The following is a 26115-nucleotide window of genomic DNA, read 5'->3' on the forward strand; positions in this document are numbered from 1 at the left end:
TGTTGTGCACTTTGTATATTGGTTTGGTTGTAAACCGCACTGAGTCGCCTACGGGCTGAGAGAGTGCAGTATACAAATAAAGTAAATAAATTAATAAATAAATATATAAACCCATTGTCCCAATTCCAACAGACCTCACTACCTCTGAGGATGCTTGCCATAGATGCAGGCGAAACGTCAGGAGAAAAAATGCCTCCAGAACATGGCCCTATAGCCCGAAAAACCCCACAAGAACCTAGGCACATAAAATCACTCTCAACAAGAGATTCCCCCCAGGCACTTCCAAGCCACTGAATCCTAATCAAGGTGATCAGCTGAAACATTCACAGCTAGCCCCAACAGACAAAAGTCCTTTGTCTCACCCTGGTCATTCCACAGATATATAAACCCATTTTTCCTACTTCCAACAGACCTCACTGCCTCTGAGGATGCTTGCCATAGATGCAGGCGAAACGTCAGGAGAAAAAATGCCTCCAGAACATGGCCCTATAGCCCGAAAAACCCCACAAGAACCTAGGCACATAAAATCACTCTCAACAAGAGATTCCCCCCAGGCACTTCCAAGCCACTGAATCCTAATCAAGGTGATCAGCTGAAACATTCACAGCTAGCCCCAACAGACAAAAGTCCTTTGTCTCACCCTGGTCATTCCACAGATATATAAACCCATTTTTCCTACTTCCAACAGACCTCACTGCCTCTGAGGATGCTTGCCATAGATGCAGGCGAAACGTCAGGAGAAAAAATGCCTCCAGAACATGGCCCTATAGCCCGAAAAACCCCACAAGAACCTAGGCACATAAAATCACTCTCAACAAGAGATTCCCCCCAGGCACTTCCAAGCCACTGAATCCTAATCAAGGTGATCAGCTGAAACATTCACAGCTAGCCCCAACAGACAAAAGTCCTTTGTCTCACCCTGGTCATTCCACAGATATATAAACCCATTTTTCCTACTTCCAACAGACCTCACTGCCTCTGAGGATGCTTGCCATAGATGCAGGCGAAACGTCAGGAGAAAAAATGCCTCCAGAACATGGCCCTATAGCCCGAAAAAACCCACAAGAACCTAGGCACATAAAATTACTCTCAACAAGAGATTCCCCCCAGGCACTTCCAAGCCATTGAATGCAAATCAAGGTGGTCAACTGAAACATTCACAGCTAGCCCCAGCAGAAAGGAGTCCTTTGTCTCACCCCAGCCATTCCACAGATATATAAACCCCTTTTTCCTACTTCCAACAGACCTCACTACCTCTGAGGATGCTTGCCATAGATGCAGGCGAAACGTCAGGATTAAAAATGCCTCCAGAACATGGCCATATAGCCCGGAAAAACCTACAACAACCCAATGATACAAAAAGGTTTGCTAGGGTTGATCCTCAGCCTCCCCGCTTTGAAGCAAACTCAGCATCAAACTCAGCAACCCCCGAATCAAAATCCTGGCTACGAGCCTGGCCACGCCCACTTCTCGCAAGCCACGCCCACTTCTCGCAAGCCACGCCCACTTCTCGCAAGCCACGCCCACCCGCGGCGTTGTTCCTCAGTCTTGCCCCGCCCCTCCCTCCTTCCTCAGGTGAGCTTCCGGACTTTCCGCCTCGCGTCTCTTTTCGGGTTTGGTCCCGGAAGTTGACAGCCATCGTGGTCGCTGACTTGGCGAGGCAGAGCGAGGATGGCCGGGCTGGCGGCTCTCCTGCCTGCGGTGCTTCTGTTGGGTCTGGGGGCGCCTCTGGTTCCAGGGCTGAGGCTTCTCCACGAGGCGCAGCACTTCAACTGCTCCCAGCCGGTAAGTTGGGCGAGGCAGTGCCCATCGAGGAGAGCATCTGTACTAGAATTAATGCAGATTGACACCACTTTGGGCTCATCTACACCAACTTGGGCCCTCCAGGTGTTTTGGACTTCAACTCCCACAATTCCTAACAGCCGGTAGGCTGTTAGGAATTGTGGGAGTTGAAGTCCAAAACACCTGGAGGGCCCAAGTTGGCCCATGCTTGATCTGTAGAATTAATGCGGTTTCACACCACTTTAACTACCATGGCTGAGTGCTATGGAATCTTGGGAGTTCTAGTTTGGCAGGGGAGACTAAAGATCTTGTCAAACTACAGCTGCCGTGACAGTTTAAAGTGTCAAACTGTGTTCATTCAACAGTGTAGAATTGTTGTTCATTCGTTCAGTCGTCTCCGACTCTTCGTGACCTCATGGACCAGCCCACGCCAGAGCTCCCTGTCGGCCGTCACTACCCTCAGCTCCTTCAAGGTCAGTCCAGTCACTTCAAGGATGCCATCCATCCATCTTGCCCTTGGTCGGCCCCTCTTCCTTTTGCCTTCCACTTTCCCCAGCATAATTGTCTTCTCTAGGCTTTCCTGTCTCCTCATGATGCGGCCAAAGTACTTCAACTTTGTCTCTAGTATCCTTCCCTCCAATGAGCAGCCGGGCTTTATTTCCTGGAGGATGGACTGGTTGGATCTTCTCGCAGTCCAAGGCACTCTCAGAACTTTCCTCCAGCACCACAGCTCAAAAGCATCGATCTTCCTTCGCTCAGCCTTCCCTATGGTCCAGCTCTCACATCCGTAGGTGACTACAGGGAATACCATGGCTTTGACTAGGCGGATCTTTGTTGCCAGTGTGATGTCTCTACTCTTTACTATTTTATCGAGACTGGACATTGCTCTCCTCCCAAGAAGTAAGCGTCTTCTGATTTCCAGCAATGTAGAATAGATGCACCCAATGGCATGGATTTATGGGAGTTGCAGTTCTACAAGATCTTCAGCCTTCTCTGCCAAAGAGCTCTGGTGCCTCACAGGACTACAACTCCCATGATTCCATAGCTTTATTGACCCATGGTGGTTAAAGTGGTGTCAAACTATGCATCGGTGCTCTCTGAAGTTGGTGCCTTATCTGAGTTTATTTATTTATCGTGTCAGGGGCAACCAGATAATTTTATTATATTTCTAACAGAACAAAACAAACAAGCAGGCAAAACACAAAGTTTGCAAGTTTGGTGGTTGCTTAAATGTCCTTTGACCAGTATCCGGGCACTTGGAAGTACCTTTGGTGTTGCCGCAAGAAGGTCCTCCATTGTGCATGTAGTTTATGCTTTGCATTGCTTTGTCTGCCATTTCGCTGGAAACACTATTTTGGGTACAGCTAGAAAAGGCACTTGCAAATTGAATAAATAATAATAATTATTATTTTTATTTATTTATTTATTTATTTATTTATTTATTTGTCATGTCATCCGCAACCAGAACATGGTATTACATTTCTAACAGAACAAAACAAACAAACAGATTTTAAAAACCCCACAAATTTTGCAAACTTGGTAGCTGATTAAATGTCCTTTGACCAGTATCTGGCCACTTGGAGTGCCTCTGGTGTTGCCGCAAGAAGGCCCTCCATCGTGCATGTAGCAGGGCTCAGGTTGCATTGCAGCAGGTGGTCTGTGGTTTGCTCTTCTCCACACTCGCATGCCGTGGATTCCACCCTGTAGCCCCATTTCTTAAGGTTGGCTCTGCATCTTGTGGTGCCAGAGCGCAGGCTGTTCAGCGCCTTCCAAGTCGCCCAGTCTTCTGTGTGCCCAGGGGGAGTCTCTCATTTGGTATCACCCATGGATTGAGGTGCTGGGTTTGAGCCTGCCACTTTTGGACTCTCGCTTGCTGAGGTGTTCCAGCGAGTGTCTCTGTAGATCTAAGAAAACTATTTCTTGATTTAAGTCGTTGACGTGCTGGCTGATACCCAAACAAGGGATAGTGTTTTTATCATCCTTGTGGGAGGCTTCTCTCATGTCCCCGTATGAGAAGCTGGAGCTGATAGAGGGAGCTCATCCGCCTCTCCCCGGATTCGAACCTGCGACCTGTTGGTGTATTAACTAATAAACCTTATCTGAGTTTATGCTTTGCATTACTTTGTCTGCCGTTTCGCTGGAAACACTATTTTGGGTACAGCTAGGAAAGGCACTTGCAAATTGAATAAATAATAATAATAATAATAATAATAATAATAATAATCTTTATTTATACCCCACCACCATCTCCCTGAAGGGGACTTGGGCTAACATGAAACCACGCCCAAAGATACAATACAGCAGAATAAAATGCAAAAAACAGACAACAAAAATTGCATCCAAGTAAAATACATACAGTAGCAAAGTAAAATAAATAAAGCATAAAATCAGACACAATGGGCAGGCCAAATGGACGAGGTAAAATGATAAAATCCTGGATGAGGTGGGAATAAAAAAGTGTAATTGAGGGAAGGCCAAAAAGGGTGACCAGTGGGGTTAGGCTTTCAGTTTAAGGAAGGGGGGAAGTGCATCATAGGGGCAAAACTATGGATGGAACAAACAGAAATGGGATAAATGGTCACTCTCCAAAGGCACATCAGAAGAGCCAAGTTTTCAAATTTTTCTTGAAGGCTTCTAAGGAGGGGGCTTGCTTAATCCCACCAGGTAGTGAATTCCAATGTGGGGGGGGGGCACAGCGGGAGAAGGCCATCTGCCTCGTTCCAGCAAGTCTTGCCTGTGATAGAGGAAGGGGCGAAAGGAGGGCCTCCTCAGAGGCTCGGAGGGATCATGCAAGTTGGTGGTAGGAGATGCGGTCGCGAAGGTAGTCGGGTCCCAAACTGTTCAGGGCTTTATAGGTGATAACCTGCAGCTTGAATTGGGACTGGAAAATGAACGGCAGCCAATACAATCTCTATTGTCTGTAAACAGTGTCTGGTTAATTCCCAGAAAGGCAGATTTGCATAGATAAATAGTGAAGGAGGAGTGGTGTCTGAAATTAAAGGCACAGTGCACTCACTGCCTAAATTGTGGAACTGAATTAAAATCGGCTTATATCTCCTGTACAAGAAATGAGTGGACCAGAAACATTAGTGTTATTCAGTTCTTTAATGCTGGAATGTCGTGTTTCCTTCATGGTTTTCTCCTGATGAGCATGTTTTTTAAATCCCAGACAAGAGAAAGTAGAATTGATTAAACATGACTAACCCATTTTACATCTCGCATGAGTTGCCTCTCTTCTTGCAAAAGCTAAGTACAAAACGACCACAGAGATTCTTAAGAGGGGTATTCTCTTGTATAAAAAAAATAAAAATAGAAAATTTGTCATTCTTGAGTTTTCACTTTCATGGGGTGCCCTGTCCCTAACTTCAGCTAAAGTAGGTAGGTAAAGTAGGTAGGTAAACATTAAGTCCAGTTGTGTCCGACTCTGGGGTGTGGTGCTCATCTCCATTTCTAAGCCAAAGAGCCAGCGTTGTCTGTAGACACCTCCAAGATCATGTGGTCAGCATGACTGCATGGAGCGCCATTACCTTCCTGCCAGAGCAGTACCTATTGATCCACTCACATTTGCATGTTTTCAAGCTGCTAGGTTGGCAGAAGCTGGGGCTAACAACGGGAGCTCATGCTACTCCCCGGATTCAAACTTGCAACCTTTCGGTCAACAAGTTTGGCAGCTCAGTGGTTTAACCCACTGCGCCACTGGGGGCTCCTCAGCTAAAGTAGAGAGCTAATTATGTATGAAATAGCAAATTGTTTAGATAAATATAATTCCCATTAGCTACCAACAGTAAAAATCCTCACAGAGTTGGACATCTTTTCTTTTTTCATATTAGTAGAATTTGTGCATTGAAGCAAAAATGCATTGGCACTAGAGTCAGCATAGTAACATGACAGTACCTCTCACCAAGTGTTGTTATTTATTAAACTTCACATTAATTAAATGATTCACATTAGCTTTTGTAATAAACTCCAACCGTTGGGGATCCTATTTTAAGTTTTTCCTAGCAAGGTTTATTCATATGCAGTTCTGCTGAAAGTGAGTGAATTGCCCCAACTCTCCCAGTCAGTTTCCATGGATGAGTATGGATTCATACCATTTCCTCTTAGAATCCAATACCAAAGCTCAAACCATTATTCTAGGTCACCATTAGCTTTTTAAAAGGGTTACATAAATACATATAGCATAGCTACTAGTCAGTATGCCCATATGCTATTTCCAGATTCCACAGATAATTTGGCTCTAAATTTCAATTGCTGGAGTGAAAACTGGGAAAGGTAATACCTTTATACACCGTTCTTGGGCTTCCTAAAGGCACAATTAACTGTAGAGAGCATGAACCCATCAGGTCTGTTCAAAGATTTTATTTTACATTGTTTTGCAAACCTTTTTAAAAATCTATCAATACAGTTTAAATGGGTTACAAATGATATTTTCTTGCCAAAAATATTTCTGTATGCAGTGCTTCATCTTGATAGTAGTTACGAAATAACATCAGTGGGCGCAATTTTCCATTCCAACTTCTGCTGAAACCACAGCTAGTGGATGAGCCCATCTTATGCAAATATGAGAGGCATCGACATCTACTAATCACAACTTAGAGAAGGTTGTTCATTGTGTACGAGTGTGCCAGCTGAAAAATGTAACCTTTCAGTCAGTATTCTTAACAGGTTTTGCAAACACTACTATACATTGAACAGCATCTACTGCCTTTGAACAGAAGAAGCCATCACACAAATCATTTTGTATTACTGTGTGAAGGAGTTTCTGTGTATGTAGAGAGTCAGTGTTGTTGCCTGTCTAAGATTGCAGATTCTCCATGAGATCAGATGCATAGTTGTCATTTGTGTCCCTTTAGCTCTCAACAAGAGCTAGAGATTAAATAAAGAAGCATGTAACCCAAGTTTTCCCTGACCATTTTTCTAGCTTGCTGTCGACCCGAAAGACAGTTGCATCTGTTAAATAGGAAATTTAGGTACCACTTATGCGGGGAGGCTAATTTAACTAATTTCCGACTCCATAAAAATCTCCAGCAGCAGGCAAAAGAATGAGGAAGTACTCCATCAAGGACTTGGTGTTACAAGTGGACCCTTAAGCGACACCCCCCTGGTGGCCAGAATTCGAGCATGCCCTCATGAAGCTTAAATTGCCTCTGTGTTTGTCTATATATGTTGTGTGTCTGTGACATTGAATGTTTGCCATATATATGTGAACTGTAATTTGCCCTGAGTCCCCTGCGGGGTGAGAAGGGCAGAATATAAATACTGTAAATAAATAAATAAATAAAATAAATTCTGGAAGCCTTCCATGGAAACTATTGTATATGGAAGCTACACAACGAAGATATACCCATTGTATCCCAGTTCATTTGCTAACCTCTTTATAGAATTTAGAAAAATCTTAGTTGTTACTGCTGCAATTCAGTGCAAAAATAAACAGCCAAGGTGATCTGAGAGTCGTCATTTCTTAGGTTCGCAATGGAATAGATATTGTTCTTGTTTTGATTATCTCTTTCTCAGTGAATTTTGCTATCAGTGGGTGTGATTTGTCTATGTCATTATACTAAAAAGTGCTTCCAAGTTTTCACTTTTATAATATTCAGATAATCCATTACCATTCCATCAAGGACTATCCATTAAGGACAATCATAAAAAGTAAGGAAAAGATTTCCCCTGACATTAAGTCTAGTCATGTCTGACTGGGGGATGGTGCTCATCTCCGTTTCTAAGTTGAAGAGCCGGCGTTGTCCATAGACACCTCCAAGGTCATGTGGCCAGCATGACTGCATGGAGCTCCGTTACCTTCCCGCAGAAGCAGTACCTGTTGATATACTCACATTTGCATATTTTCAAACTGCTAGGTTGGCAGAAGGTGGGTCTAAAAGCAGGAGCTCACCCCACTCCCCAGATTCAAATAGCCAACCTTTTGGTCAGCAAGTTCAGCAGCTGTGTGGTTTAACCCACTGCATACAAAAATATATCCATTTCCCTTAGGACTGGGAATGCCCTCTGGAAAATGGTTTAATTTTGACACAGAAGCTAAGGCCTTATAAAATGCCACAGCTGATGGAAATCAAGCATAGTTTTGATACTAATATGTTTTCCGTAGTAACCATTCTGATATTATGTATCTTATCCCCATATTTTGTCTTGGATCAGTTTTGTGCTAAAGCAAATTGTCTTTATATCTTTTGTAGTTTTCAGAGAATGCTTATTTTACTTGCTGATAAGGAGAACTTGCATTCAGATAAAACAGATGGTGGTGTTTGTTTAAACAATTTATTGCAGGTTACATAAAAGGTTGATTGTGGCAGTGAATTCAAACTGTGCTGTATATTTATACAGCTGAAATACAGAAGGAATGGCATTTAATAAACAGATTGGTTGTCTTGAATGCATCCTGCTTCTTTTGGACTACCAATATTTAAAGGCTAGAAAACAGTGCCACTCCATCATTCATGGAGCTCCCGGTTCAAAATGGCAGGTAGCCAAACAATGTGCCCTGAAAACACAGGAGAAATCTCTACAAAGCACTAAAAACACGAGATTTTCAATTGCAGGAATATCCTGGTTCTGGCTGAAAAATGTGTTTATTCAAATCTCTGTATGTCCCTACACTGAATAAATACAGGGTTTTTTATGTTGGTTTGTTCCCAGTTTATACATGTCGGTTCCTGATCGGTTGTATCATAAAAACATGGTAACAGTTGACTAGAGGGCAAAAACTTTATCCTGGCAGAAGAAAGTTTATTCTCCACACGTTTAATGAAGGTTGTGACACACAAACAAAGGTTTTGCTTTGTAATCAACTTTTCCCATGTTTTTATGATAAAAGCCATGAGGAACAGACATGTATAACCCAGAAATATCACTCCTATGTTCCCAGGCATAAGTACACAACCAAACCTGTCTGGACAGATGGCCATGTAGCCACTGAATGATTATAATAATGATGCTGAAATTTCTGGTGGACGTCTCATGGTGGCCATCTTTCAGGCTTCGAAATCCTGTAACTAAGCAGCAAGTCTGGATAGTGCAGGTAGAAATCCCGGGACCAACAGGTCTGTGTGCAGATCTCCTCTCAGGTCCCGGGTTATTTTGTCCCTCATGGAAAACCTGAAATTTGGTTCTGTCTGCAAGCACCCCAAGTTCCAGCAGCCCTCTGCCCTAGCGTTTCGCCTGCATCTATGACTGGTATCTTCAGGGGTTCTCTTTGCAGTGAAGCAAGTAGAGTGTATATATACCTATGGCTTGCTTCACTGCCAACAGAACATCTGAAGATGCCAGCCACAGATGCAAATGAAATGTAAGGAGAGAAGGCTGTTGGAACATGGCCATACAGCCTGAAAAACTCACAGCAACCCAGTGATTCCAGTGATGAAAGCCATTTTTTTTATCAATACCAGAAATTATGGTTGCACACCTTGCCAATTCTCTTGGCAAGCTTTCTCCCTCCATCTTTCTCCACTTGTGGAAAAGATATGGGGAGGAAGATGCCCCAACCCATATCTGAAGGTGCAGCATCCAGTATTCTGCATAGTTTTTCTGATTCCCTGCATGATGATGCCCTGTGTGTCACATCGGCAGCAAAACAACCCAAGCCTTCCTCCCTGCTTTGGAACTAAGAAAACCAAAGCAGTTTCCACCCACCTATAAAGTTTAAATTTCAGAGGAGGGCTGACTACTTACATTTTCATAGAATTGACCAGTCAGAGTAACAAATGAAGTTGTTGAAAGCTGGCCTTGATCATCACTGTACATATTCTCCTAGCCATATTAATTATAATTTGCCCAAACTGCAAACATAACTCTGCACTATCTGCCCTCATCTTGTACCAAATGAGATTAATAACTGGTTTAAAAGTTTGGTATTTCAGAGAGGTAGAATTAAAGTATGAGTTTATATTTTCAGGAAGGTTACTTTCTGGAGGCTTGTTTCTAGAACCACGTTGTTTGACTCTAGCCCAGAAGGAAAAAAAGAGTAATTTCTGGCAGTTGGTCCAGTTGTATGTAGTCCAGTTGGTCTTATTGCCAAATAAGTATGCAGAGGATTGGAGTCCTCATTTTCCCCAGAGGGAATAGGACAGATGTCGCATTCCTTGCACTAATGGAGCATTCCTTGCATTTAATACCAGGCTGAGATTTACCAACCAGTTCAAGCACAAAATAGCAGCCCAGGTGAGCTATGTATGCTAAGAATGGGATGCCTCTGAGTTCTTATTCAGGCCAGGAATTTTTATCAATTCCAATGCAAACAACAACTCTTGGCTATAAGGTAGAAAAGATATGGAAAAACAGAAAGGAGATTCCACCTGAACATGAGGAAGAACTTCCTGACTGTGAGAGCCATTCAGCAGTGGAACTCTCTGCCCCTGAGTGTGGTGGAGGCTCCTTCTTTGGAAGCTTTTAAACAGAGGATGGATGGCCATCTGTCAGGGGTGATTTGAATGCAATATTCCTGCTTCTTGGCAGGGGGATTGGACTGGATGGCCCATGAGGTCTCTTCCAACTCTTTGATTCTATGATTCTATATTAGACACTCTGTTATAGGTTCATATGTTCATGTTAACTGTTGTGAAATGAGCACTGATAATGTAAACAACCACAGTGGGGAAAATAATATTTTGTGGCACCAGTTTTTAACTGTTAAAAAATAATGCCATATAATACTTATAAAACTGGTGTTAATCTGAGAATTTATAATATCAGCCAGGATTTCATACAACTCTGATTGGGAAATTGTCAAAGTTGTGCTAAAGTGCATTGTTCATCGGGGGATGGAACTTAGAATGTTGAAACCCTTTAATCCAGTTTGGATTTATGATGATCCATAAAATGCAATGTCCAGTGCTAAAGAAGATTAAGAAGAACTGGGTCTTGAACTATTAAGAATAAAAAGGGGACCAAGCCATGGAAGAACCCTGGAGAAATAAAGAAACTTGTCAAAGGGATTTTTTAGGAGGGAAAACAAGTCTGAGTCAATATAGGCCTTTCTAAGAAAGTGGTATGTTTACCTAAGATTGCTACCCCACTGTGCTGCATGATCTGTTTAGAATGTCACTCATAATTTCAGCCTGAATGTTTCTCTTCTTTATCTCTCTGTGTTTTTTTAAACAGTGGTATGTAATCTAATAATTTTGATATTGCTCACCTATCTTCTATGATTTAGCTCTATGAAGTCAAATGAATTAGGATATAAGAAATGACATTTTCCCTGTTGATTACATACTTGTTATTTTCTCTTACAGGGTCTACTCTGCCTTGTGAGAAATAGTAAGTCATTTGTTTTCAGTAATCTTTAATAAGCTTGCAAATCTGTCAAGGAAAACTGTCTGCCTTCCACCTGGTTCTCCTACTCTGATATTATGAGTGGCTCACCATAGTCCCTTTAAGTCTGAGAGTACGACTAGTGAATGCTATCTGGGTTAGACTTGCATGATCAATATCTTGTCAGAATAAGTATGTATTACAAATACATCCACCAGGTTATGCATATCTTTTTCTGATTGTGTCTACACCTAGAACCAGAGTGTATGGTACATGAAACATTTCTCCCAAAAGGGATACTTTTTTAACTGGAGTTTTTGCATACTCACTAACTAGTGTACACTGCATTTTTTTAGTTTTCTAGGAATAGCTTCTGTGATGTTTGGTTAGACTATGTTAAACTGCAAGTATGAGAGGTGACATGATCTCCCAAAAGTCCAGTGATTACAAGGGAAATGTGCCTAAATTTGCAATGTTTAATTTCTAGGTACTTGCATGGATCAGAGCTGGCTCCGCTCTTGGAAATGGACTCCCTCAGCCCCAAGTTTCATTAATGTCCATGCTGGTACTTACTTTGATGCAGAGAGGAAACTGATCCCTGTCCTGAAAACAGAATGGAAAGTAGCTACTGATGGTAAATGAGGGGAGGTTTAATATAGATGGTATGACTGTAATATGTTAACAACAGCAGTAGGTGGATAACATGATCCATTTGGCTCAGATACATTCAGTATCTACTGGAATAGTGGTTTCACTGTGAGTGGCCTCGATGTGTGGTATGTGTTGCACAATTTTGTAATGAGGAACTACTGAAATGCACAAAAATTTTTGAACATAAGAACGTAAGATTTTTCATTGTGGTCCCTGTGAATAGCACATGGTATTTCCTGTGCCTGCGCAGACAGTTCAGAATCTTCTAGAAAACTTATTAGACACTTTTAGGTGCTAGCCCCGCCCACTCTCCCCTTGAGAGTATATATAGCCAGTGTGTGGGGCTACTGCTTCAGTTCCTTTCATCTGCCACTCTCGCAGCAGTTAGGGAATCTTTCTCTCATTTTTATTTTATTAGCATTTTTGGACTGCATTTATTTTCTGTTTTTGCTTCACTACAGCATATGCCTTCTTGTTTCTGCTTCATGGTTCTGGTATGTTACTCATTGCTTTCTTTATGAGGTGTTCCTCATATGAGGGACTGATGCCCGATATGGATGGGCACGCCTGGGAGAAGGCTACGAGGTACAATCATGCACATAGAAATCTTAACCATTGTTCCCTGGAACCCCCAATGTTCTGCAAGAGATTGTTATGGGTTCCATAAGAGATTGTGATGGTAGAAGCATTTTTGAACTATCGATACAATTTTTATGCAAGGGTTGCCTGAGACCTGAAATTCATTCCAGAGTTCCTGCAGCACGAAAAAGGTTGAGAAAGGTTGCTGTATTTTGAGTGGTAGAACGTTGAGGTTTTTCCTCAACCTTTTAATTACAATCCTTGTCTGAAGATGTCAGACAAGGAGACCTATGAAGATCCATTCCAAATCATTTCAAGGCATTGCCTAATCAGCATTCTGTTTCCCACAATGATAAATGAGATGCTTTTGGAAAACCAAGGCATAAAGGCAGTATCTCCCTCCCATGCCTATTTCTTGGTGACTGGTAATCAGGGTCATATTCAGTAATTGTTTATACACTTTGGCTTCATGATTTCGCTTAACGCCCCTTTGCAACTTCCTGAGTGGTTTAACTATTGCCACACTGAGGAAATGAATTTTGCAGTTTCACTATACATCAGGGGTGGGGAACTTTAAACAGAAGATTATTACTCTATTCAGTGCTTCCCAACCTTTGGTCCTTTAGGTGTTTTGAACTTCAGCTTGCACTATTACTATCAGCTGGTAAAATGGCTGGGATTTCTGGGAGTTGAAGTCCAAAACAACTGGAGGACCAAAGGTTAGGAACCACTGCTCTGTACTGATCTTTCAGGAACTGTGTGATACAGAGGCATGCCCATGACATTGAGGTATATGAATCCTCTGTCTTCATCTCAAGACTTCATTCTGTGGGGATTTCCCCCAGTTCGTAAAACCATACCTGACCAGCCCTCACATAGAGTAAAAGGCCTGGCTTCACTGCACATGTGGTTTCTCCACATATTGTGCAGGCACCTCATCTGAGATTGTAGGTGGAGAAGCATTCCACCATCTGCCATTTCAGTTAAGACAAGTTTCCCTACTCTGTACCTCCCCTTTCTGGAAAAGACAGCAGAATGGGAAAGAATTTAGCAGTGTTGCCCTCCCTCCCAGGCACCTTCTATACTGCCCTATAATATCCAGATTATCTGCTTTAAAATGGATTATATGGCATTGTAGATTCGCATAATCTAGTTCAAAGCAGATAATGTGGATTATTTGATTTTATAATCTGGATTATATGGTAGTGTAGAAGGGGCTCCAGTTGAGAGGGCCAATTGTTCTCTGTGTGGTACTTTTGTTTTATCATGTCACTGGTTATAGATAACATATATTTGTCCACCAGTGGGTGAGAAATGAAAGTTGAAGGAGCCTTTGTGGGCTGGGCAGGGTACTTGTACTTGCATAAACAAGAACATTTTCTGCCTGCCTGCCCTAAACCTTTCATGCTGACATTGAACTCTGACTGTTCCATAGAAAAAGCAACTAAACTAAATCAGTTATAAGATACATTCCCCCATCAAGGACTGGAACTACCTTCAAGCAGAAATGTATTTCTTTACCAATCCATTTCTTTCTCTCTCACTACAACAAACAGCAAGCATTCAGTATCTCAGAGGGGTAGAATTGACTGTACTACAGGTGAGCAGTAACCAGCAGGTCTGTGTGCAGTTCGACTTCCAGAATGATCTGTTCTCTCAAGTTTCTCCAAATACTGGATGCCCGGTGAGTGATTGTGGAGATATTTCAGTTGTTTACTGGCTCTTTTCAGTCTTTCCCCATTTTGCATCTGTTTCCCTGCAACCTTCCCACTGACAGCTATCTTATATCAGGAGTAAATGGCATACAGAGGCACTAGCAGAGCATGAATCTGAAGATGAATTTCAAAGCTTATTCCAAATGCTTTTTTAAATGTTAACATTTTATTTACTTCCAGTGGTGTATTAGTCCCGACAAGCTTCTTTTCAGAAAGAGGGTTCCATTTCCCCTTCATCAGGACAAAAGAAAAGAGAAGGAGATATGGGAAATATTGCCAAAACATTGTCCAGAAGCTTTTGCTGGGAAGCTTACTTTCTCAGGAGGCAGAAAGAAAAGAAGATTCATGCTTGAATAAATAGCAAAAGACAGAGGAGCAAACTTAAGGGCAAAACTAATGTGCCCACTATATCTTAATGGATATAAGGAGATATTTTCTTAGACTTCTTGTTTTGACTGTAATAAAATAATTACTTGTAAGTACCCTGTCCTTTTTTCTTCCATCTCTCCATCATCTTCTCATAAATGTAATGATTCAGTGGAAAACAAAGTTCTGATTTCAGTTAACTGGTGTGTAAAGTATCTGTTAAAAGATTTTCTTTTATCTGTTTCAGTGGAATTTCTCTTTCAATCAATTTGAGGTACAACCAGGTCAGGTATACCAAGTAACTGTGCAGCACCTGCCCAAACTAAGTACCCCAGGAGACCATAACTGGAAATCCATGCCATTCACAGTACCAGGTAAGTAATTTGTTAGTGGGCTTGTCATCATGTAGTTTTATGTTGTAGGACTGTACTCAAATCAAGGTGATGTTGCTTAAGGATTTGGTTGCTTATCTTGGTTAGTTATATATCACCTTCAACTTATGCTGTGCAGAAAAAGCTTTAAAACAAGTCACCCTAGCTGTAGACCTACAATATTTATATAGAGGGTAATTAAGTTAGAAATAGATTTCAGAGGGAACATAGACTGGAAGACCCGTACGTTATAAATACAGGAAATGATGGTGCCATCCAAATGTCAAATGAGAGAGAATTTCAGAGAAAAGAAACTGTAAGAGAGCTGGAGCAAGCAACAGGAAATAGGTGATGAAACCTCACAGAACCAGCAGAATGAAAGTAATGAGTGGCAAGTAGTGATGGGCAGGGAGAGAGAAAAATACCCCCAAATGATGAAATATAAACAGAATTGTGGAGATTAAAATTTACAAATTAGCTTGAAGAATTTAAAATGAATATGCTGAAGAAATTTAATGAAAGAAAGAAAAATAGAGTAACTGTAGATGAACTAATAAGCAAGACGAACAGCAGAATGAGTACAGAATAAACACTGAAAATTTTGTGATCTTTTTAAAAGGTTGTTTGAAGAACAAAAGAATCAACCCCCTCAGCTATAACCCCCACTCAGCAATTAAAATCCACTGGGTGTGTCCTTGGGAAGTCACATTCTCTCAGCCTGAGATAAGGACAAAGACAATTTCAGGAAATGAGTATAAGAGAAGGACATAGAATTGCTTCATTTCTAAACAATTTTGGTTCAAGAAAACAAACTATTGCAAAATGCCTGGAAAACAAATGAAATAGAAGAGAGAGAAGATTACAGAAAAAGTTGGAATAGAAAAAGAAAATTGAAAACAACCTGAAAATAACTTAAAAGAGAATCTAAAAGATTGGAACACCACATAATCAGAAAGCGGAAAAGTTGAAAACCTGAAATAGTAGCAAAATAACAACCTCAAGTATTATGAACAAAACAAAGAAGCAAATGCTTTCCATGAAAGTATCAGGTGAAGAAGTAGTAAATATTATATAAAATACTGAATGTTGAAATTTTTTTTAAAGCACAGAAAAAAAACAAGTTCACACTCAAATGTCTGTCTTCCTACAGTTGCCAAACATAAGATCTTGTTAGTTGCTAGGACAGGCACTTAGATTTCTGCACTTCTAATTCTTACATTTGATATTTTAAAAAATTAGACTAGAATAATATTTCAGGCAATTTTTCCTTCTTATCCAGACCTACCTCTTGCTTCCCACAGCATCTTTCTAAATGTAAATTCTTTTTTTTTTTCTAACTTCTTATTGCAGACTGTACAGATGCCCTCATGAAAACAACAGTGCCATGTGTGGAAAAAGGTAAAGTGTATTTGTAATTTTGTAAAAATGTGGGAAGATCAAGTCAGGGGGAACAGTGGTTTTTAATATATTTTCTCATATATTTTAATGGATTTTAACTGAATTTTAATAACTGTTTATATTTAATTCTGGTTTAATGTTTGCATATTTGTATATTTTAAATTGTATGCTAATACTTTTATGTTATCAATTGATGATCAGAACCAAAAAATGAACCAATGCATCAGCTTGTATATTAAGCTGTTTTGAGTCTCCTTTGGGAGAGATAAAACAGAATAATAATAATAATAATAATAATAATAATAATAATAATAATAATGCTGTTTGAAATTTCTGATTACTTTTTTCTTTTTCAGGCAGTCTGTGGGAACCCAACATTTTTGTGGAAAGCCAGGATATTGATAGTCTGTTGGTGATCTTTACCTCAGCTGTGGAGTCGACCAGTTATGTCATCCATGTGACCAGTTTTCAAGATGAAAAGAAATGCAAAGAGGCCACAAAACAAATCTCAGAGGTAATCAGCTCTTCCTTGCCACTTGTAAGACTTATGGCAGAAAGCAAGTATTTATCCTGAAATTTTAAATTGTACTTCAATAGTTACATAGCTCATAGTTATTAGTCCTTCAGTGTTTCTTGACCAAACCAAATGGATGATCTGCATTGATTTACATAATACACCATTTATCTCTTAGTATTCAATATTACTTAACTTTCATGTATTTCTTGTATTCCAGAATCTGGAATTTTGAGCAAGCAACAACTAAAAGCCACAGAGTGAGAGTGTAAATATTACACTTAATAAAAACTTCCATGTCGATCATGATTTAAAGTTGCTTTCCAAAGTTGACTTGCTTAACCTTGATTATTTATTTGCATGCAATAGGAAATGATAGTTAATTGTAACATCCTAGTTTCTGCTTCTATTCATCTTAGAGGAGGAATTAAGCAACTGAAGCCATTTGCATTGAGCTTGTGCATGTTCTAGTTCAGGCATGGGCAAACTTCAGCCCTCCAGGTGTTTTGGACTTTCACAGTGGTGGGAGTCAAAGTCCAAAACATTTGGAGGGCTGAAGTTTGCCCATGCCTGAACTAGCTGTTTAAACTAGTGTTTGTTAACTCAGAACTTGTGTTTAAGCAACTATTTTCCATGTTGGGAACCACAATCTTTATGCTGTTGATTTCAATTTCAAGTGTGTTTTTGTACCTGTGTGAGTGTATGCTACGACATTTGTTACATCTAACCCATTCAAATTCTCAAGAGCTATTCATTTGCTGAGAAAGCTCTGTGCAGTGATTTAAGTTAAGTGTTGGTTTAGGACTCTGGAAGACCAGGATTCAAATACATGCTAAGCCACAAAACCCACCGAAAATGATCCTGGACAAGTCACACTCTCACAGCTTCAGAGGAAAGCAGTGACAAAACCCCTCTGAACAAATGGTTATACAAACTTGAAGGCACATAACAACAAATTCATTTGTTATTCTACTTTCTCACGTATAAAATAAAACTGCAGCTTCAGTCCATTTCCCATTTCTCTATTATTTCTATTTATCAAACATTTCTATTCCTCCCTTTTCTGTTTAAAGATCATTGTGGCCTGATACAGTTAAAAAGAGCATTTCAATCAAAAATGAAACACAGCAACCGTACACGAATAGATGAAATTACATCTATTTGGAGGAAAGGTGTTTTAAAAACCTTCCTAAAGAATAGCAAAAAGGAACTCATTGGATATCTTGAAATTGAATTTGAAAATGAATCAGGAGCAAGTAGAGTTAAAGAAGACTTATACAATACTAGAAAAGTTGCCTCCCTAGATAATATTGACCACCGCCTTTTGCATCAGCCAAAGCCTCCAAATATTTTTTAGAAGAGGGCCAAATAAAATGCATAAAGCACATTGTGCTTGAAGGTTCCTGTTCATTTTTTCTTCTTCTCAGTGCTGTTTCTCATTTTTCCTTCTGATCTTATTAAAGGATTTTGTGATTTTATCTCAGGGCTCTACTTTATCTCTTGTTTTATGCAGGAGGGACTGCAGCAGCGATTGAATGTCACAGTTGTGCTAGAGAGAAACTTAAGGAGTTGCTGTGAATACCAAGTGCAGGTAGGATATCAGCTGCTGACAGAGCATCGGGCAATCCATAGCAAGCAATTGCAAAGAGAACAGTAATTTTTCATTTATAGATTTAGATCTCTTTCCATTCTCACTTACAGGGCACCTATAGTCGTTTTTCAGGAGAAAAGCTTGATCTTACAATGCTGAAATACAGCCAGTGGTTCTCAACCTGGGGTCCCCAGATGTTTTTGGCCTTCAACTCCCAGAAATCCTAACAGCTGGTAAACTGGCTGGGATTTCTGGGAGTTGTAGGCCAAAAACATCTGGGGACCCCAGGTTGAGAACCACTGCAGTAAACTATCTTGTCATAAAGAAAAGTCTATAAGTTGATCTCGGAGAAATCACATGACCAGTCTTCCTATCTCTCTGTGCTTTAGGGTACATACAATTACCCTTATGTTAACTTTTGCTCATTTATCCTAATTGGGATATACATTATATAACTCTTTAGGTGTTATATGTGTTATAAAAGATCACAAAAAATCTTCTGTTAGAGCTTCTGTCTTGCAAGTAATGTCCTGTGTGGTGTGTGTTTGTTTTTAGTTCCAGACATTTCTTGATAACTCTTGCATTTTGAACAGTGTATCCTAAGGAGACCAAAGTGGAGGGTGTTACTTACAAGACAAGGGGCTGTGAGCAAATCCCCCTAATAACAGAGAATCTTAAAAAATAATCTAGCTATTGTACATAATTTCTCAATAATCCAAGCATGTGCTATTTAGAACTGAAATATCAATTTAGCTGCTAAAATGGACTCTTCCTTTCCCTTCCCTCCAGATACAGCCATTCTTTGCAGCCTGTGTCACAGATTGTAGGAGACATTTGGTTTCCGTCCCATGTCCCACGCTTCCCCCAGAAAACGAACTAGAGGACCCAGGTATGGTCTCATTTTCCACCAGCAAACTGTTGCTAGTTACTCTTACTTTGAAAAAAAAAATCAAGATCTTGGAACTGAAAATATGCACTAATATTTCAAATATTCAAATGTCGTGGTTAACATAAGTAGCTTGGTACAAAGAAAATGAGAAACCTAAAGGAATTGCTGTAGGCACTTCCTCTAAAACAGGAATAGGCAGCTTTTGGTGCACCCAGGAACCAATATCTGCCTCATGCCTATCATACTATAGGAACACACCCTTCCCATCTACATCACCAAATCTTGGTAGCAACCTGAAGTTGATTTTTTGTTTTCTGGAATATATTTTTATTAAGGTTTAAATAAGGCACATGGCCAGTGATGATTAATTTGACAGCAGTATTGCTAATAGCCTTTCAATCATTGGAGACACATGGCGCATAAAGACACATGTAAGAAATGATTCTTCAGTCTGAGAACCATGAAGAGATCAGTCTCAAGTGAAGTGAGACAGAAATCACTCATCATTCCATATTTTGAGATGTGAACTGGGCACTTGGTGACTTCTGTATCAAGAGACCCAACTTTGGAAAATAATAATAATAAATAATAATAAAACTTTATTTATACCCCGCCACCATCTCTCCAAGGGGACTCAGGGCAGCTTACCCATCAATATAATATACACAATATAACACAAAAACACAACAGAAAAACAAACAAAAAAATAACCTAAAATACAAAACCAATGTATATAAGCAACACAACAATATAAAATCAAAACATTACGGCATTAAAAATGATCACCATGGGCAGGACCAAATTCAAGGATGAAATTTTTAAAACACATGGGAGATAGGGCAATGAAAATGATGATGAGACCAAGCTTCTTCTAGCACTGTTGAAATGAACCAGGGAATGAACTTGCGTTAGAGAACCAAATCTCTGTCTTTAAAGTTAAGGATTTGTTAATGTCTACACCCACACATGTGTTCAGCTATGTTAAACTGCTATGGGAGCAGTTCTTTAAAAGTCTGCTTTAAAATATAAGGAAACATATAGCATTGTTTATTGCTATCTTAGAGCAATAACAATGTTGCTTTTTGCCCATTGTTGCCAAGAATGAGGTTGACCCACTGAGATGATTAGTTTGCATTGCCTGGTTGAATGCAGCTGTGGAAATGTATCTTACAATGTGTGCTATTTTCCTCTTACGTTACAGATTATCTTTCAGTGGGGCTGCCCTTAGCCCTCACAGCGATCTGTATTTTATTAGTTGGGTCAGCTGTTGCTTCAACTATTTGCCTTGCTCGAAGGCGTAAAGGTATGAAGTATATCAGAAATGGAGGTCCCATTATCTTTGACCCCATGCTTATTTTTCTGCTTTTAGTTTTGGGGATATCTCAGATTCCATGGAGGTGATATACGTATGGTCCACTCAGTATTTATGCCATCCTGAAATATGTAGCATCTGTATTACCATCCAGAAATGGAGGGGCCATAACTACCTTTCTAATCACATACCCTATTCAATCTTCCACAGTTCAGTCCCTGGCATCTCCTGTTGAAAAGTGATAACAGAGAATGAGTAATATTCTTATTGGTGTAGGTAGGGGAAGATTGTTCTAACCCAACTAGAAAAACAGCCTGGCCTGCTCTAAGATAGCTTCCTGTATTTCTTACTGTACTAAGGCCTCCACATCAATTGCATTAGAATTTCCTTTAACAGTCCTCCTCAGTAGGCTAGTCTCACCAGCTGCTTTGTAGAGCTGGTAAGAGAGCCATTTCTTTCTCAGCATATATGTCTAAACTTTGGCTACCAGATTACACTTGGAGTTAAATACAGGAAAATAACGGGAAGAGATAGGTAGAGAGCCAGGTAACCTTAAATATAAGGAAAATGGCAGACAGTCATCACTGTTGTAGCACAGGGGCCAAGAATCATCACTCTGAAAAAGCTGGTGAAGTTTTTGGCTTGAGCATAGGTCAGCTTCAATTCCTGTGTGCTACAAAGTAGCTACCAAGAGTCTGATATGAGTTTCCATTACTAAGAAGACAGTTGTGAGCCCTAGGAGGGAAAAACCATAATCTGCCTTTTCTTCTTCTCCCACACAGAGGGTGAAAATTCCTGGGCACAGAATTCAATTATTCCTGCATCACCATAGTTTTTAGCAACAGAGATTATTCCTACACGACGATAGCATTCAGTCAGGTCATCTAATGTGTTTGCTTCTTTACCTCTTAGGAACAAACTCTGGAGCAAGCAAGAGCGATGAAGCAAACCATGGTAAGAGAACCTTTCCTTCTGGTTCATTGCAGTTTTGCAATCCGAGATCATTGACCTAGGGTTAAGTTTAGAAAAGGAACAGTTTAACTTTTTGCTGTACGGAAAGACATATCAGCACAGAGTAGAAAGCTGCCAAAAGCTATGGAGTTTTATGGGAAATAAAGGATTAGGAGCTGTTAGTTTTGAAGCAAAATTCCAGGAACACAACTGGATTTGGCACATAAGCCAAATCTTTCTCTGACTGATTAAAGGGCTGAAGAGAGATTGAGAGAAGAGACTGAGTAGGCACAAACTTACATTCTTGATTATTTAAAACTTAGCCTTCCATCCTCTCTTTAAGAATGAGTACTTTTTCCCTCATACTGAAGCATTCCTTCTTTGTCTAGTGAGCACAAATTAAAAATACTGCTGATTCATATTCTAAGTCAAGGCTAAAAGTACATGCATATCTGAGATTAAACATTTCCAAAACATTATTCTGTTAGCATTTTCAGATTCTTGAACACTGTCACCAATCTAGACCTTGATTAAATACTTTAGGTTTATACATACTGAAGGGGGGAATTTGTACTAAATCAGTGGTTCTCAACCTGTGGGTTGCCAGGTGTTTTGGCCTACAACTCCCATAAATCCCAGCCAGTTTACTAGTTGTTAGGTTTTCTGGGAGCTGAAGGCTAAAACACCTGGGGACCCACATGTTGAAAACCACTGTACTAAATGATCGTAAACATTTATTCTCTCCAGGTTAAAGTATGTAAATACCTGGTTTTGTACTTGTACTTTTTATATATTGGCTGGGCTTTTAAAAAGAAAATCTTAATTTTCTAGAGCTGCTGTCCACACCACCAACTCCTCCGCCACTGAAGCCCCGTAAGGTTTGGATTTTGTATTCTGCTGATCATAAGCTCTATGTTGATGTTGTGATGAAGTTTGCTCAATTCATGATCACCGTCTGTGGTACTGAAGTAATTCTAGACCTGTTGAATGAACGTCAGATATCTGAGATGGGACCCATTCGCTGGCTTACTCGTCAAAAACAGGAAATGGAAGCGCTCTCTTCCAAGATAATCATCTTGTGTTCCCGGGGCACTCGAGCCAAGTGGCAGGCCATGCTTGGTCGTGATGAGATGTCCGTGTCTCTCAGGCAAGATAACCTGCTTCCGATAGGAGATATGTTCACTCCAGCATTGAATCTGATCCTGCCAGACTTTAAGCAGCCATCTTGCTTTGGCATGTATCTTGTTTGTTACTTCGAGGGCATAAGTAATGAGAGAGATATTCCAGACCCATTCAACGTCACTTCCAAGTACCAACTGATGGACAAGTTCGAGGAAGTTTACTTCCTGATTCAGGATCTAGAAAAGTTTGAGCCAGGGCGGGTCCATCAGATTCTGGAGATCTCACCTGACAAGTACACTGAGAACCCCAGTGGTAGACAACTGAAGGAGGCACTACAGACATTCCAAAAATGGCAGGCTGAACACCCTGATTGGTTTAAAAAAGAAAACACCTTCTCTGCATCTGAGGATGATTTGCAGTCCCTGAATGGGGAGCTCTCTGAAGAATTAACACCCCTACAGGGAGGAATTGTGAAACAGAAGCTGATTCCACAGGAGCCTATTCACAATAGCTGTTTGGTCAACCTCTTGGTCACTGAAGATGACCTGGGAGCTCATAGACAGCTGCCCAAGATTCTTTCAGAGGATGATGTAGCATTCCAGACCCTGGTGCTTCCTGTGGATGATACTTCTCAGGTTCAGATGTTAATGCCATATGATCTTGCAGAAGAGGGAGAGATATTTAGCCATCATCTGTTGACCAATGAAGACAGTCTGGAAGAAATGCCTGTAACAGATGCTAACCTCTTAAGGAGGAACAGCGTTATTCTTCAGGATGATGTATCCTCAAGTCCCCAGCACTTACCAGCTGATGTGAGGCAGCAACTGAGTGGATTAATGTACTCTCTCTATCAGCAAAGCATTACCCCTTGCGAGCCGTCTCTCTGCCAAAATGATACCGATGAGCAACATGGTCTGGTTTTTGACTCTAGCAAAGATCAAAGACAATCAGTGCAATCAGACCAGGGTTACATCTCCAGGTGTTCACCTTTGCCTTCTGATAGCCCTGTGGAAGAGGAAGAGGATGAGGAAGGTGGCCAAGAGAAGGAAGGGCATGGATATAATGGGTCCCTCTCCCAAGATGTATTGGACAGTTTAAAAAGTCTTCAGCAACAACTGCTTTTCCAAGATATTCAGCACAGTTTCAGCTAGGATCTCATCAGAGGAGTGACTCTCTGGATCTTTATTCAGATCCTGTTCTATATTTTGCAACAAAAATGCATGTTATTTGGAATTCACACATTTCTGGCAACTGTATTTTCTTGCTCTTCATGCTTCTGTGAAGTCTAATGGGTAGGACTGATGACAGCTCCCATTTTGTAGCCAGATTAAGCTATCTACTTATGCATTCCAGTTATAACGTCTATTAGAGCATCCTTACACTGTTGTCCTCTAAATGTAAAAATTGTAAATAATGTTGCAAATGAACTGAGGCTATCACTTCTGGTGTGAGAGAATTGGCCATCTGCAAGGACATTGTCCAGGGGACGCCCGGAAATGGTGGACGAGTATTTTGTTTCATGCATGAAATGATCAGAACATATAGTGCATAAAATTACCTTCAGGTATGTTATAAGGTGCATATGAACCATAAATGAATTTCATATTTAGACTTGGGTTCAATTTCCAAATACTTCATTGTCTACATATATGCAAATACTGGTGGCACAGTGGGTTAAACCACTGAGCTGCTAAACTTGTTGACCGAAAGGTCACAGGTTCAAATCCGGGGAGTGGCGTGAGCTCCTGCTGTCAGCCCCAGCTTCTGTCAACCTAGCAGTTCGAAAACATGCAAATGTGAGTAGATCTGTAGGTACTGCTCTGGCAGGAAGGTAACGGCGATCCATGCAGTCATGCTAGCCACATGACCTTGGAGGTGTCTATGGACAACGCTGGCTCTTCAGCTTAGAAATGGAGATGAGCACCAACCCCCCAGAGTCAGACATGACTAGACTTAATGTCAGGGGAAAACCTTTACCTTTACTATGCAAATGCAGGTATTTCAAATTCTGAAATCCATAACATTTTTGGTTTCAAGCACTTCAGATAAGGGGTACTCAACCTGTTCTTTCTATTCTTTTTCCTGAATCTGCCTCTGATCAATTTAACAGGTTGGTTTTGAGTTGTTCGGTTATGAAATAAAAAGGAAAAAAATATGCACTTCATGTATTGCTTGATATGTCTGCATCATGTTCCTTCATAGCCTTTTTATTCTTCAAACACCCCAGCCTTTTTTCACTCATTGTTGGTTTTTATTTTTGGTTTTGGTTTTTTATTTCTTTGTCTTTTTTGTTTTTAGTGTGTCTCTTTCCAGTTTTCAGATAGACCACAGCTAAACTCAGTATTACAACTCAGTTGACCATGTTTTTATATCAAGTTGTTAAGTACACTTGTGAGTTTCATTGTGAGTCCCTTATTTTCAATCCTTTAATAAATCTTAATATGTTTTTCACTCTTAGTGTGTTGAGGTTATGCTTACATTGATTTGTTCACCATGTTGAACATCATTTGCCTTTTTTTTTTTTTGCCTGTTCACCAGTTTAAGAGGAGTAATCCTGTTGGGATTTTGTCTTTCTGCATAATTTGGGGTCATCTTTAAATTTGCCCATCTCACTGCTGCTCTTCCAGTCTACATCAAGACAAATACCTTTTCTTTCTTCAACAAGCACTGGGCGTTTTTAATACTGAGGTTGGTAAGGGTACAGTGAACTTGTATTGAGGTGAAATCCTGTTTTAAGTATTTGCTATACTTAGTTACAGATGCTGAGGTAATCATAGAATCATAGAATTGGAAAGGGTCTCCTGGGTATCAAGCCCAGTCTCCTGCTCAGTGCAGGATCTCCAGTCAGAGCATCTTCAGCAGTAAATATCTAGTATCTTTTTGAAGACCTCCAGAGAAGGAGATCTCACAACCTCTCTAAGCAATTGGTTCCATTACTAAATCACTCTTATTGTCAAGAAGTTCAATCCAATATTCAAATTAATTCTACTCTCCCATAACTTCAAAATATTAAGCTTAGTCCAATTTCCTTTCATACTACAAACAATCCCAATACAATTGCTAGAGATACGGTGTTTTTTTTAGTCAATTGTAAATGATTTTGCAGCTTTAAAACTGAAGTAGGAATTGAGGAATTAACAGAAGTTACTTTACAATCTTTGAAATGCGCCTAGTTTGATATTGGAAGTAATTTCTCTTCATCATATAATTAATACCAGCGTTCTGATTTAAAAGGTAATATTAAAAGTTTTGCAGCAGAGAAAAGTGATGTGATTGGCTCAATATCCCATATCTGACTTCAGTGTGCTAATCCCTTGGTTTCTACTTCCATACATAATATCCCTTTGAATACACTACAGTAGAGATGTTTATAGCAGTATTTCCATGGTAAAAGTAACATAGCTATTCCCCATGAAATACAGGAAGATGTTCTTTAATATGCATCTCTTCACACAGTTTAGATGCTCTGACTGTTTTTCATATGTATCCACCATAGCTGCTGATTTCCTACACTAGCTAAGACTCCTGATACATGAAGCAAAAAGTTAAAGCATATAAAGAGAGAGTGCATGCTCTCTTCAGGTGGCCAGGGAGCAGGCGGAAATACGGTCAC

The 26115-nt window shown here is 40.3% G+C and overlaps 1 protein-coding gene across 1 annotated transcript; it reads left to right on the top strand.

The window, feature by feature from the left end:
* Nucleotides 1–1560: 1560 nt before the first annotated feature.
* Nucleotides 1561–24959, top strand: IL17RA (interleukin 17 receptor A). Its single transcript, XM_060776691.2, has 12 exons — nt 1561–1785; nt 11025–11049; nt 11531–11677; nt 13830–13957; nt 14602–14728; nt 16076–16123; nt 16480–16637; nt 18151–18228; nt 19018–19117; nt 20319–20420; nt 21342–21383; nt 22212–24959. Exons 1-12 carry the CDS (start codon nt 1672–1674, stop codon nt 23651–23653), a joined length of 2511 nt encoding a protein of 836 aa, XP_060632674.2. The 5' UTR covers nt 1561–1671; the 3' UTR covers nt 23654–24959.
* Nucleotides 24960–26115: the final 1156 nt, after the last annotated feature.

The sequence above is a fragment of the Anolis sagrei genome, chromosome 5 (assembly GCF_037176765.1).
Source record: "Anolis sagrei isolate rAnoSag1 chromosome 5, rAnoSag1.mat, whole genome shotgun sequence".
Taxonomy (NCBI): Eukaryota; Metazoa; Chordata; class Lepidosauria; order Squamata; family Dactyloidae; genus Anolis; species Anolis sagrei.